Source organism: Nerophis ophidion, linkage group LG09, assembly GCF_033978795.1.
Source record: "Nerophis ophidion isolate RoL-2023_Sa linkage group LG09, RoL_Noph_v1.0, whole genome shotgun sequence".
In the NCBI taxonomy this organism is placed as follows: Eukaryota; Metazoa; Chordata; class Actinopteri; order Syngnathiformes; family Syngnathidae; genus Nerophis; species Nerophis ophidion.
Window position 1 is genome coordinate 32608245 of NC_084619.1, and position 14512 is coordinate 32622756.

The 14512-nt window shown below is 44.8% G+C and overlaps 1 protein-coding gene across 1 annotated transcript in view; it reads left to right on the top strand.

Annotated features, from left to right (window-relative positions):
- The window catches only part of dntt (deoxynucleotidyltransferase, terminal), a 213938-nt gene that overhangs the window by 63372 nt on the left and 136054 nt on the right, over nt 1-14512 (top strand). Inside the window, exons 5-6 of the mRNA XM_061910873.1 lie at nt 12974-13045; nt 13262-13385. Of these exons, the coding sequence (XP_061766857.1) occupies nt 12974-13045; nt 13262-13385 (196 nt within the window). The remainder of the gene's footprint in view (nt 1-12973; nt 13046-13261; nt 13386-14512) is intronic.

Genomic DNA, 14512 nt, shown 5'->3' on the forward strand with positions numbered 1-14512 from the left:
AGGGAATAAGCGGTAGAAAATGGATGGGAACTACAGCAAAACCGGGCGACCGGTGCAATGGATGCCGAGTAGATATGGTTAATAATGTGAGAGTCCAGTCCATAGTGGGGCCTAGTGTTGGAGCTAGGAATTTTCAAAATGGGACCACTGGGAACTCATCAAGTCATAAAAATGGGGTCCCACGGTACATTTTTGGGATCCCACTTATTTGTAACCGTTTTGATAACGAATGATAAAATGTATGCATTATCCTGTTATATCTCACATTTTATATTGTGTTCTGGAAAAAGGTTGTCTTAAGCGTTACTTAATTCATTAAAAAAATAATACATAAGAAAATAAATTTTTATGCATATGTAAACAATCATTCATTTTCTTCTTTCCTTCATGGATCTAAACTTTACCGCTGCTGGCAGTTTTTTCTATATTTGTATGTCATAAGTTGTATTTGTATTGATTTCAGTATAAAATAGTAAAACATTTTTTGCTTCGGTCATGAAATGATGATAATGGTGTGCCAGGGCATACATACATTATTTATTTAACGCTTAAATCTCTAGAGTCTACATCAATTTGTTTGTTTTCTGCCTTTTTGTCTAAGAAAACTATGCTTTTTTTATGGCAAACACACAAAATATGCAAAATCTTCCACAAAAATATTTTTCAAAGTGGAATATTTGGATAGGTCAATAATTCATAAAAACATTGATTTTGATTCAATATTATGTTTTGAGCAGTGACAGTTTTTAAAGAAAAAAAACAGCTTTGTTTTATTAGTTAACATTGCAACTTTTCAAAATTACATTTCACCTATAAGCTTTTTAATTCCACTTTTGTTATGTTTATGTTTATTTTAATAGTATTTTTAGAATGTGCCGTTGGCCTTTAAAACATTAGCTGCGGGCCGCAATTGGACTCCAGGCCACACTTTTGACACCCCTGCAAAAGATAATAAAAAAATAAATTTGATAAGTCTATTGATAAAAAGCAGAGCCTGGCGACACATGCGAGTTTATCATATGGCTTAGTCAGCATCTCTGCTTCAGTAAACAATGACGGTGATGACGTCACTGTCAGCGATGCGAGTGACACTTGCTAACTTGTCAGTCACTTTTCCAAGAGACTCCTTTTTAACACTCCTCGTACATTAACACTTCAAAAGGCACATATTCACCCCAATTGTTGAACTGTAAAGTAGGTTTTTGGGGTAAAGGAGTCTGGTTGGGTGCTGGTTAGCTTGAAGCTAACGGCTAGCCTGTCTCCATCCATGAACGATGTGGATCCAGCGGGAGATAAAAGTGACGTTTCCATGGACTCAGAAAGACTAAAACTAGTCATTTACTGGAGACATGGCATAGGATGAAGTTAAAAAGCTTGACTTTACACTCCCCTTTTTACCATGAAGTATTTATTTTTGACAGCTCCTTGCGGTAAATGTGTCTGACTGCAAAATGAGGCAGTATTTGTCATTGATCAAACTTTGAATCAAAATTCACGACCAATAAAAACGCAATAAACGGGGACAGAAATTGGACTCAGCAAATATAAACAAAGCAAAACATTGGCGTAAAGCAAATATCGATAAAAAAACAAAAAACAAGCAAATCCGGTGGTAAAAAAAAATAAAAATGTTCTTCCAGGGGTTGCGTAGGCTTACGGAACTACACGTCTTTCCGGAATTGCGCATCCTTTCAATGTGTAAAAAGACACAAAAAGTGTGTTAACGCCAACAGTGGTGGGGCCTGCAGGGGAACCTCTTGCATATAGACACGTCACGGCGCAGAGACGTCACCGACTGATGCAAAAGAATTGGTCACCCTGGGTCCTGACTTCATGGGGACAGCGTGGCGAAGTTGGTAGAGTGGCTGTGCCAGCAAGCTGAGGGTTACTGGTTCAATCCCCACCTTCTACCATCCTAGTTACGTCCGTTGTGTCCTTGGGCAAGACACTTCACCCTTGCTCCTGATGGGCCCTGGTGAGCGCCTTGCATGGCAACTCCCGCCATCAGTGTGTGAATGTGTGTTTGAATGGGCGAATGTGGAAATACTGTCAAAGCGCTTTGGGCTCCTTAAAAAGGGGTAGAAAAGCGCTATACAAGCACAACCCATTTACCAAGTGCAAGTCCAGTCCATTGGGAGGCCAGCAGGGGATCATCTCTAATGACCAAAACAATTCAAAATCCTTTTCTTGACCCATAAAGCCTTCTAAAACATGACTCCATTCTACCTCTCTGACTTACTACACACCTCACATTCTTGTTAGAAACCTGCGTTCCACCAACAATCACCTGCTGTCCCCTCCTCATAGAACCCAGCACCGAAACTGGGGGGACCGTGCTTTCACCATTGCTGCCCCTACCCTCTGGAACTCTGAACTATCTACCCTATTAAAAACACACCTTCGCAAAACTCCTTTTACAAGTAGAACTAGACCAGGGGTGTCAAACTCAAATACAGAGTGGGCCAAAATTTAAAACTGAACAAAGCCGCGGGCCAAGGTTGAACAAATTAACCTTTTAATAGGGACCCAAACAAGTTTTGCAATGAATATTGAACAAGCAAGGCTTAAATAGGGCAGCACGGTGGAACAGTGGTTAGTGCATCTGCCTTACAATACGAAGGTCCTGAGTAGTCCTGGATTCAATCGCGGGCTCGGAATGTTTCTGTGTGGAGTTTGCATGTTCTCCCCGTGACTGCGTGGGTTCCCTCCGGGTACTCAGGCTTCCTCGCATGCAACAGGCAGAGCTTATATAACGTAATAGTGCAAAATCAACTTTCAAAAAAACATCAGTGGTACATTAAATAAAATGTTATTAAAAAATGATTGCCTCTTTTCTATTTGCAGCTTTCTGAGGTAAATATCAATATTAACTTTTTCCACAGGCTAATAAATTCGAAAATAAAATAAAAATGAGGTGGGCGGGGTTTGGTGGTAGCGGGGGGGGGTGTATATTGTAGTGTTCTGGTAGAGTTAGTGCTGCAAGGGGTTCTGGGTATTTGTTCTGTTGTGTTTATGTGGGTGTTCTCCCGAAATGTGTTTTGCCATTCTTGTTTGGTGTGGGTTCACAGTGTGGCGCATATTTATAACAATGTTAAAGTTGTTTATACGGCAACCCTCAATGTGACCTGTATGGCTGTTGACCAAGTATGTGTGTGTGAAAGCCGCATATATTATGTGACTTAGCCAGCACACTGTTTATATGGAGGAAAAGAGGACGTGACGACATGTTGTAGAGGACGCTAAAGGCAGTGCCTTTAAGGCACGCTCCCAATATTGTTGTCCAGGTGGAAATCGGGAGAATGGTTGCCCGGGGAGATTTTCGGGAAGGGCACTAAACTTCGGGAGTCTACCGGGAAAATCGGGAGGGTTAGTGAGTATAAGTATTAGCGGTGAATGTGGTGGTACCGGCGGGCCAGCACTAATGTTAATTTGATATTGCCTCAAGGGCCAAATGAAATTAAAGGGCGGGCCAAATTGGCCCGCGGGCCAGAGTTTGACACCCATGAACTAGACAAACCATGTCATAACACAAAGTTCATTTTCATTTTGCCCATTTTTATGTTGATTTTCACTGATTGTTTTATTGTTATACTGTATGTGCTTTTATGAATATGATCATGTTTTATTTTGATTATTGTGTAAGCGTCTTTGAGTGCCTTTTGAAAGCGCTGTATAAATACAATGAAGTGTAATTATATCATCACAGACTCATGTGTGCATGATATGTTTTAGAGAGACTGTAATGTCAAGCTGTTAAAGATGAATAATTTCATTGTTTTGTGATTTTCAGTCTGCACAATATTTGAGGAACACAACATCAACTTCTCAAATGAAAACCTTGGCTCAAATGACAATATTCAGCCACCTGTTCATGTAATACCTAACAATAATAATTGTAAAACAACTTGCATTTGCACAGCATTGATGGGAGTATCTCACTCATAACCATTACTTTGTATTTATAATTAATTTTCTTTACTATTTATAGTTTGCTGGTATTCATAAATAATTGTAAAATTGTTATCATTTGTATTACCGGTAATTAAACATTTCATTATGAGAAACAATAGCAATACTACGGTTAATACAGAAGCATTGTGGGTGTGTGTGTTTGTGTGTCTCCTGATGACAAAGGACCAATAGATAAACTTTTTTAACTTGCGTTGTAGACGTCAAGTCATGGATGGCAGTGAATTTCCCACAGCTCAACCAGGACAAAACAGAGGTTTTAGTTATAGGTCATGAAGACCAGAAGGAGAATCTTTCACCAAAATTACAAGATTTTAAACCAGGGGTCTCAAACACGCAGCCCTCGGGCCAATTGCAGCCCGCGAGACGTTATTTTGAGGCCTGCACCTTAATATGGAAATTTTATGTTGGTGCGGCCCGCGAGTTTTATATGAATGCCGCTTTACAGCGTCATTTTTTTTTTTTTTCCCAAGATGGCGCTGCTGTAGTGGCTGCTGTAGGCAGGAGCTCTGTGCTCTTGTGTCATCCGTTTGTGTTTCCCTCTTGTTTTCATGTGTTATATTTTTTTGCCTTTTGGTCCGGGACCCTTTGGGACTGTGTGACAAGGGGTGGCACTTTCGTGACCTCTGTGGTGCTTTTTTGTGGACTTCTGGATCTACCTCCCGGGAGCCTTTTGGCCATGGAGACCAGCTGCTGGGTGTCTGCCACACCGTAGTCTGTTTGGAGGGACTGGAGGAGATGCGGATGAGGGGACAGGGCTGCGGAGCTAGCACTGAGCGCTGGGACGTAGAGGCTTCGCGGTGTCTCGACTGGGTGAGCAGGTGTCGGACACCTCAGTCACCTTGGACGTATCCTCGCTCATCCATTCGGACTGGACACTGGCCGAGAGTGGAGTCGGCTGTCTTGGTTGCTTTGTTGGGTCTGCTTCTGTCTCTGGCCATGCTCCCTCCTCCCCAGCGGACAATGGCGTGGAACACCGCAGAGGCCACCACAGTGGATATGTTTATTTTACTTTTTATTCATAGCTGTATGTAGAAGTGTCTGGTTGTATCTGCTGCTTTAATGTCTTTAATGTCCTCTGTGTTCTTTGATGTTTGATGTGTCCCTCTTACACAAATGTAAGAGGGATGTGTACTATGGCTATGAGTTGTTGGTTTTTTTTTTGGTTTTTTTCCCTTGGCCTCAGTCTGCACCCCCACTCCAGGGCCCAGGCTAAGACCGATTTTTTATTTTTTTTATTTAATTTTAATCTTCTATTCTTCCCCCCCCCTTCTTGTTTACCTGTATGTCATCTTTTTTGTAAGGGGCGCTGGAAGCCGGCAGACCCGTCAGCAATCCTGTTCTGTTTCCCTGTAATGTTTGTCTGATCTTGAATGGGATTGTGCTGAAAATTGTAATTTTCCTGAAGGAACTCTCCTGACGGAATAAATAAAGTACAATCTAATCTAATCTATCCATACCTGTATACCCTCGATTTCTCCAGGAGACTGCCAATTTTCAGTGCACCTCCAGGGGTAATCATTCTCCCGAAATTCACCCTACCAACATTTTTTAAGGGGCACCGTGGAGACACTGCCTTTCGCATCCTATACAACATGTACGGCCAGGGTGCCAGCCTAGTCCCATGTTGTATTTGGTTTCTGGAGACGCTGTAAGCGACTGCAAGTCATACTTGATCAACAGCCATACAGATCACACGGAGGGTGGCCGTATAAACAACTTGATCACTGTTACAAATATGCGCCACACTGTGAACCCACACCAAACAAGAATGACAAACACATTTTGGGGGAACATCCGCACCGTAACACAATATAAACCCAACATAACAAATACCTGAAATCCCATGCAGCCCTAACGCTTAAGGGGCTAAAATATACACCCCGCCTCCCCAGCCCCGCTCCCTATTGTAGCCCGGAAGAGTTAGGGCTGCATTGGATTCTGGGAAATTGTTCTGTTGTGTTTATGTAGTGTTATGGTGCGGATCTTCTCCCAAAATGTGTTTGTCAATCTTGTTTGGTGTGGGTCTACAGTCTGTAGTGTAAATTTGTAACAGTGATAAAGTTGTTTATACGGCCACCCTCAGTGTGACCTGTATGGCTGTTGATCAACTATGTCTTGCAATCCCTTCCGTGGGTCTGCAGAAGCCTCATACAATATGTGACTAGGATGGTGGAAAAGCAAACTAGACGACAGGTTGTAGAGGACGCTAAAGTCAGTGTTATCACGTCACGCCCTCAATATTGTTGTCCGGGTGAAAACCGGGAGAATGATTGCCCCGGAGATTGTCGGGAGGGGCACTGATATTCAGGTGTTTTCCGGAAAGATTGCGAAAGTCGGCAAGTATGTTGCTAGGGCGGGAAAGCCATTCAAAGAAGGGGAATTCATTTAAAAGTGCATGTTAGATTTTTTTAAGAAATCTTTTCTTGCGGCCCAGCCTCACCACGTTTCTGCATCCAGTGGCCCCCTGGTAAATTGAGTTTGGGACCCCTTTTTTAAACCAACGCAGTCTATAAAAAATCTGGGCGTGATTTTTGACTCCGAGCTGACTTTTATCCCGCATATTAAAAATGTTACAAAAATAGCCAGAGTCCGACAGTTTCTCTCTTCTTCACCATGACGGACCGATACAATGTATGCATCACTGCAGATGCCACACCAATCTGCCTGTTGATCTCACAATCAACTCTTCCCTCACTCGTGAACAAGACTCTGAGGTACTTGAACTCCTCCACAAAAGGCAAGATCGCCCTCCCAACCCGGAGATGGCATTCTATTCTTTTACGTGTGAGAACCATGGACTCGGACTTGAATGTGCTGATTCCCATCCCAAGAGCTGAAGATTTTGGTAAGACGCCATCAGGACCACATCATCTGCAAAAAGCAGAGACCTAATCCTGCAGCCACCAAAAAGGATCCTCTCAATGCCCTGACTGCACCAAGAAATTCTGTCCATAAAAGGTATTATCAGAATTTGTGACAAAGGGCAGCCTTGGCAGAGTTGAACCCTCACTGAAAACGGGTATGACCTACTGACAGCAATGCAGACCAAGCTCTCGCACTGATCATACAGGAAGCGTACTGCCACAATCAGGCGGTCAGGTACCTTAAACTCTCTGAACACTACCCACAGGACTTCCTGAGGGACACGGTCAAATTTCTTCAAGTCCACAAAGCACATATAGACTGATAGGGCAAACTCCCATGCACCCTCGAAGATCCTGCCGAGAGTATGGAACTGGTCCACAATTTTACTACAGAAATAAAAAAAACAAATTCAAATAATTAACATTTTTCAAAGGTCTTGTTGACTGTCTTTATGATTTTACTTTTGTATTTTAAGGTTAGCGTAGCCAGCATTTTACTTGTATACAGCAAACCAGTGAGCTGGTTTACCGGCCTGTTGCCCCAAATTATTTTTTGCTTGTCAAAATAAGGCATTAATCTTCAACCACTGCCACTTTTCCTGTCCTTCATTTTCTGTCTATTTGTTGTTGATTGGTTCAAAGGAACCAACATGCCGGTACGATCAATTTCAATCAATCAATCAATCAATCAATGTTTATTTATATAGCCCTAAATCACTAATGTCTCAAAGGACTGTACAAACCACTACGACTACGACATCCTCGGAAGAACCCACATAAGGGCAAGGAAAACTCACACCCAGTGTGCAAGGAGAATTCACACCCAGTGGTATGCCAGTGACAATGATGACTATGAGAACCTTGGAGAGGACCTCATATGTAGGCAACCCTCCCCTCTAGGGGACCGAAAGCAATGGATGTCGAGCGGGTCTAACATGATACTGTGAAAGAATTTCACCCCATATTCTTTCCCATATTTGCCAAGTTCATGTACTGTAGTTGTTAAAACATGTTCTTAGGACTACCGGGGATGTCCTAAGGAAAATACACCAAATGTCTCCTCGGTTGTTCAATCTGGGTGGCATTTCTCATTTTATTCACACAACATTTAACTTCTTGTTGCGTTGCAAGAAGATAGATGTAAATTGCTGGTGTTGACATGAAGTTACCATTGTTGATAACAAATATAATTATACATTGTTTTGCTCAGTTAGCCCAACAAACTATTGAAGTCAGAGTAGAACCAAAAAGAATACTCTTTATACTGATAATGGAAAACGTAAACTCTGTAATCTGACTCCAAACCATCTGTGTAACTGCTACAGTGTAAACAGGGTATATGTGCTGTTTGGGTTTGCTACATTAAAAGACAGTCAGACAAATTCCATCCATCCATCCATCATCTTCCGCTTATCCGAGGGCGGGTCGCGGGGGCAGCAGCCTAAGCAGGGAAGCCCAGACTTCCCTATCTCCAGCCACTTCGTCTAGCTTTTCCCGGGGGATCCCGAGGCGTTCCCAGGCCAGCCGGGAAACATAGTCTTTCCAACGTGTCCTGGGTCTTCCCCGTGGCCTCCTACCAGCTGGACGTGCCCTAAACACATCCCTAGGGAGGCGTTCGGGTGGCATCCTGACCAGATGCCCGAACCACCTCATCTGGCTCCTCTCGATGTGGAGGAAAAGCGGCTTTACATTGAGCTCCTCCCGGATGGCAGAGCTTCTCACACTATCTCTAATGGAGAGCCCCGCCACCCGGCGGAGGAAACTCATTTCGGCCGCTTGTACCCGTGATCTTATCCTTTCGGTCATGACCCAAAGCTCATGACCATAGGTGAGGATGGGAACGTAGATCGACCGGTAAATTGAGAGCTTTGCCTTCCGGCTCAGCTCCTTCTTCACCACAACGGATCGATACAACGTCCGCATTACTGAAGACGCCGCACCGATCCGCCTGTCGATCTCACGATCCACTCTTCCCCCACTCGTGAACAAGACTCCTAGGTACTTGAATTCCTCCACTTGGGGCAGGGTCTCCTCCCCAACCCGGAGATGGCACTCCACCCTTTTCCGGGCGAGAACCATGGACTCGGACTTGGAGGTGCTGATTCTCATTCCGGTCGCTTCACACTCGGCTGCGAACCGATCCAGTGAGAGCTGAAGATCCCGGCCAGATGAAGCCATCAGGACTACATCATCTGCAAAAAGCAGAGACCTAATCCCGTGGCCACCAAACCGGAACCCCTCAACGCCTTGACTGCGCCTAGAAATTCTGTCCATAAAAGTTATGAACAGAATCGGTGACAAAGGACAGCCTTGGCGGAGTCCAACCTTCACTGGAAACGTGTCCGACTTACTGCCAGCAATGCGGACCAAGCTCTGACACTGATCATACAGGGAGCGGACTGCCACAATAAGACATTCCGATACCCCATACTCTCTGAGCACTCCCCACAGGACTTCCCGAGGGACACGGTCGAATGCCTTCTCCAAGTCCACAAAGCACATGTAGACTGGCTGGGCAAACTCCCATGCACCCTCAAGAACCCTGCCGAGAGTATAGAGCTGGTCCACAGTTCCACGACCAGGACGAAAACCACACTGTTCCTCCTGAATCCGAGGTTCGACTATCCGGCGAAGCCTCCTCTCCAGTACACCTGAATAAACCTTACCGGGAAGGCTGAGGAGTGTGATCCCACGATAGTTGGAACACACCCTCCGGTCCCCCTTCTTAAAGAGAGGGACCACCACCCCGGTCTGCCAATCCAGAGGTACCGCCCCCGATGTCCACGCGATGCTGCAGAGTCTTGTCAACCAAGACAGCCCCACAGCATCCAGAGCCTTAAGGAACTCCGGGCGGATCTCATCCACCCCCGGGGCCTTGCCGCCGAGGAGCTTTTTAACTACCTCAGCGACCTCAGCCCCAGAAATAGGAGAGTCCACTACAGATTCCCCAGGCACCGCTTCCTCAAAGAAAGACGTGTTGGTGGGATTGAGGAGGTCTTCGAAGTATTCCCTCCACCGATCCACAACATCCGCAGTCGAAGTCAGCAGAACACCATCCGCACCATACACGGTGTTGATAGGGCACTGCTTCCCCTTCCTGAGGCGCCGTATGGTGGTCCAGAATCGCTTCGAAGCCGTCCGGAAGTCGTTTTCCATGGCTTCCCCAAACTCTTCCCATGTCCGAGTTTTTGCCTCCGCGACCGCTAAAGCTGCACACCGCTTGGCCCGTCGGTACCCGTCCACTGCCTCCGGAGTCCTATGAGCCAAAAGAACCCGATAGGACTCCTTCTTCAGCTTGACGGCATCCCTCACTGCTGGTGTCCACCAACGGGTTCTGGGATTACCGCCACGACAGGCACCAACAACCTTGCGGCCACAGCTCCAATCAGCCGCCTCGACAATAGAGGTTCGGAACATGGTCCACTCGGACTCAATGTCCCGCACCTCCCTCGTGACATGTTCAAAGTTCTCCCGGAGGTGTGAATTGAAACTCTCTCTGACAGGAGACTCTACCAGACGTTCCCAGCAGACCCTCACAATGCGCTTGGGCCTGCCAGGTCTGTCCGGCATCCTCCCCCACCATCGCAGCCAACTCACCACCAGGTGGTGATCGGTAGAAAGCTCCGCCCCTCTCTTCACCCGAGTGTCCAAAACATAAGGCCGCAAATCCGATGACACAACTACAAAGTCGATCATGGAACTGCGGCCTAGGGTGTCCTGGTGCCAAGTGCACATATGGACACCCTTATGTTTGAACATGGTGTTTGTTATCGACAAACTGTGACGAGCACAAAAGTCCAATAACAAAACACCACTCGGGTTTAGATCCGGGCGACCATTCTTCCCAATCACGCCTCTCCAGGTTTCACTGTCGTTGCCAACATGAGCGTTGAAGTCTCCCAGTAGGACAAGGGAATCACCCGGAAGAGCACTTTCCAGTACTCCCTCGAGTGTACCCAAAAAGGGTGGGTATTCTGAACTGCTGTTTGGTGCGTAAGCACAAACAACAGTCAGGACCCGTCCCCCCACCCGAAGGCGAAGGGAAGCTACCCTCTCGTCCACTGGGTTGAACTCAAACGTACAGGCTTTGAGCCGGGGGGCAACCAGAATTGCCACCCCAGCCCGTCGCCTCTCACTGCCGGCAACGCCAGAGTGGAAGAGGGTCCAGTCCCTCTCGAGAGAACTGGTTCCAGAGCCCTTGCTGTGTGTCGAGGTGAGTCCGACTATATCCAGCCGGAACTTCTCTACCTCACGCACTAGCTCAGGCTCCTTCCCCCCCAGTGAGGTGACGTTCCACGTCCCAAGAGCTAGCTTCTGTAGCCGAGGATCGGACCGCCAAGTGCCCTGCCTTCGGCTGCCGCCCAGCTCACAATGCACCCGACCTCTATGGCCCCTCCTATGAGTGGTGAGCCCATTGGAGGGATGACCCACGTTGCCTCTTCGGGCTGTGCCCGGCCGGGCCCCATGGGAACAGGCCCGACCACCAGGCGCTCGCCATCGTGCCCCAACTCCGGGCCTGGCTCCAGAGCGGGGCCCCGGTGACCCACGTCCGGGCGAGGGAAATCTGGGTTCATTTCGTTGTAATTCCATAGAAGTCTTTGAGTCAGACAAATTGAAGTAGATTTTATCTTCTGTACAAATCTGAACTACAAAAATTATTCCAAATTACCGTTCATCTCTCAGAGCATATTTTATGTGAGTTATTGTAAGTCTAAAGGTAAAACAAAATGAAACCAGCCTTTTATACAAGTTTTGGACAAAGTGAAGAAATCTGCCACATGTTGTGACAAGCATTATACAGTTTGACTATTCACTGGAAAAAAAATGCGGTGACATTTTTTCTGCTTTACTCGGCTTTGAAAGAAACATGCCTGAATGACATGACACAAAAACAAAGTAAAAACAAAAGGCATTTTGAGTGAAAGACTGGAGCAAATGAACATCACAAGTGCAAGGAAGGAGAAAAACTGACGTGAAGGTCTCGGAGCACTGAGGCAGAAGTTGGAACAAATAAAGTATGTGTTTGTTGTGCATATGGAGTGAGAGTTCCCTGGAGCAGACTGTGTGTGTGTGTGTGTGTGTGTGTGTGTGTGTGTGTGTGTGTGCGCGCGTGTGCCCGTGTGTGTGTGTGTGTGTGTGTGGAGTCTTACCTCGAGATTTAAAAAGTAGAGGACGCATCACTGAGCTGCTTTCAGTTTTACTGCAGTCTTTGTTTAACTACTGTACTGTAGATGTGAGGTTCACTCACTCACTGACACGTGTGGTCATCACTTAATGGACAAATCTAAAGAAAAACAGTGTAATGTGTAAGATACACACAGGCTTAATTTCCAAGCATAATACATTTAAAAGAGTTGACGGCTGAATTGACCCATTACCTTAATGATGGCCAACATAACGTGGGCAGATAATTAGTTGTGCTCTACTGATGCAGACAATTAAAGTGAGGACATACTTTGGTTTCAAAGAAGCTTTGAAAAAATGGGACTTTCAGTTATTGTGTACAAGTGTTTTCAACCCGATGATTCAAAAATCCCCGTTTGAAATGAAATATAAATGAATACAGCTACATCAGCTCAAAACCATACATACCCTTTCACTGTAGATTGATCCAGTGCTGGCTCGAGGCAACATGATTTTGTTGGTGGCCCCATTTTGATCTTTTATATTACAAAGGTTGGATTTTATGAGTTGTAAATCAAATTGAACATCCAAGGCTTGAAATGTCATTAGTTTTGAAAATATAAAAATTGCATATCTAAAATAACTTCAACGTGGTAACAGCCTTTCTAATTATGTCACTCCCAGTGTTTGTGGTCTTAAACAATCACCATGTGTTTATGCCCCGAGTCGGTCATAGGGTAATCCACAGATGACAGAACAACAAAAGACAACAACTTACTGCTAAATGCGATATGTGTAGTTGTAGTGAATATATGAGAAATACAAGAATAAGACGTCCGAGACAAACAAACATGATAGTGGGTAAACCATTACACAGAACACAACTGCCCTACTGTTTTGGGACAATTAAGCAAGCTAATAAATGATGGGGAACAAAGCGAAACCAAGCGACCACATTTTTAACATTTGAGTATGTAATTAGTTAATTAAATATCTTTATCAATGCTTTGCAGGAGATCATTCAAAGTGGCCATTCATTCCAAGTTGAGAAAATCCTGTCAAGCGAGAGGTATCAGACTTTAAAGGTCAGTGGATGAAAAAGCAGTTAATTTCCATCATCTCTTTTGCCTGTCTTTGCTTTGTCAATTTAGGTGCTTTCAACTTGCTGTGGACATGATTTGCATTTTGCCTGCTCTTAAGGGCATCCATACAGCCCTTCAAAACCTTGACTGCTAACCCCTGCTGAGAAGAGCTGTCATCTCATAGCTTCTTAATTATGTTCTTTCCTCATTTCCTGACAGCTGTTCACAAGTGTGTTTGGTGTAGGACCGAAGACAGCTGAGAGATGGCACCGCATGGGGCTGCGCTCCTTCAGTGACGTTCTGGCAGAGCCTGGCATTCAACTCAATCGGATGCAGCAAAGTGGTATATCAACATCTCATCATCTCCACTTTTATATTTCACTGATTGTAGGCCGCAAAATCCACCTGGGGTTCACAGTCAGGAGAAAGTCTCATATACCTAATTGTTCAACTTATCTGAGAGACCACATGCCATTTTCTTCACAGAGGGGCTCATTTTACAGTAAATGTGTGTGGGAGTGTTATGGATCTTTCCACCGAATCTGTGCCATTTATGTCCCTTGGAAATAAACTGTATAAATGTATTATCAAAATACATGAAAAGTTTAAAAAACATGTATATATAAGTTCTGAATCTTTGCTAAAAACTATAATGCGCAAACATAAAAATATGTGTATCATTACATTTAGTGCCTTATCAACTAGGATCCCAAATAACAAGTGCTAAATAGTGTGTGCAAAGTATACAATTACACATAATACTAGTGGGCATGCTTAATCCATCCATCCATCCATTTTCTACCGCTTATTCCCTTTCGGGGTCACGGGGGTCGCTGGCGCCTATCTCAGCATGCTTAATGTGATCAATTAAGGCAACTGAAAACAAGTGAAAGAGTAGTGCAGACCACCCTATTTAAAGGGAAATTATTATGCAAGATCAACTTTTCATGCCTATTGGTAACTGTTTTTGTGTACCGTATTTTTCAGACTATAAGTCACTCCAGAGTATACGTCGCACCGGCCGAAAATGCACAATTAAGAAGGAAAAAAACATATATGCGTCGCACTGGAGTATAAGTCGCATTTTTGGGGGAAATTTATTTGATAAAACCAGACACCAAGAATAGACATTTGAAAGGCAATTTAAAATAAACAAAGAATAGTGAACAACAGGCTGAATAAGTGTACGCCATATGATGCACAAATAACCAACTGAGAAGGTGCCTGGTATGTTAACGCAACACATCATGGCAAGAGTCATTCAAATAACTATAACATATAGAACATGCTATACGTTTACCAAACAATCTGTCACTCCCGATCGCTAAAACCGATGAGATCTTCTTCCTCGGTGTCGCCTCTGGTAGGTGCCCTACTAGCGTCCTTTCTTTCAGCTGCTCGATTGCTGTTCTCTGCAGCATATTTCACTACGCCCAGCTTGTAATCTGCAGAATGTGATTTCCTTTTCGG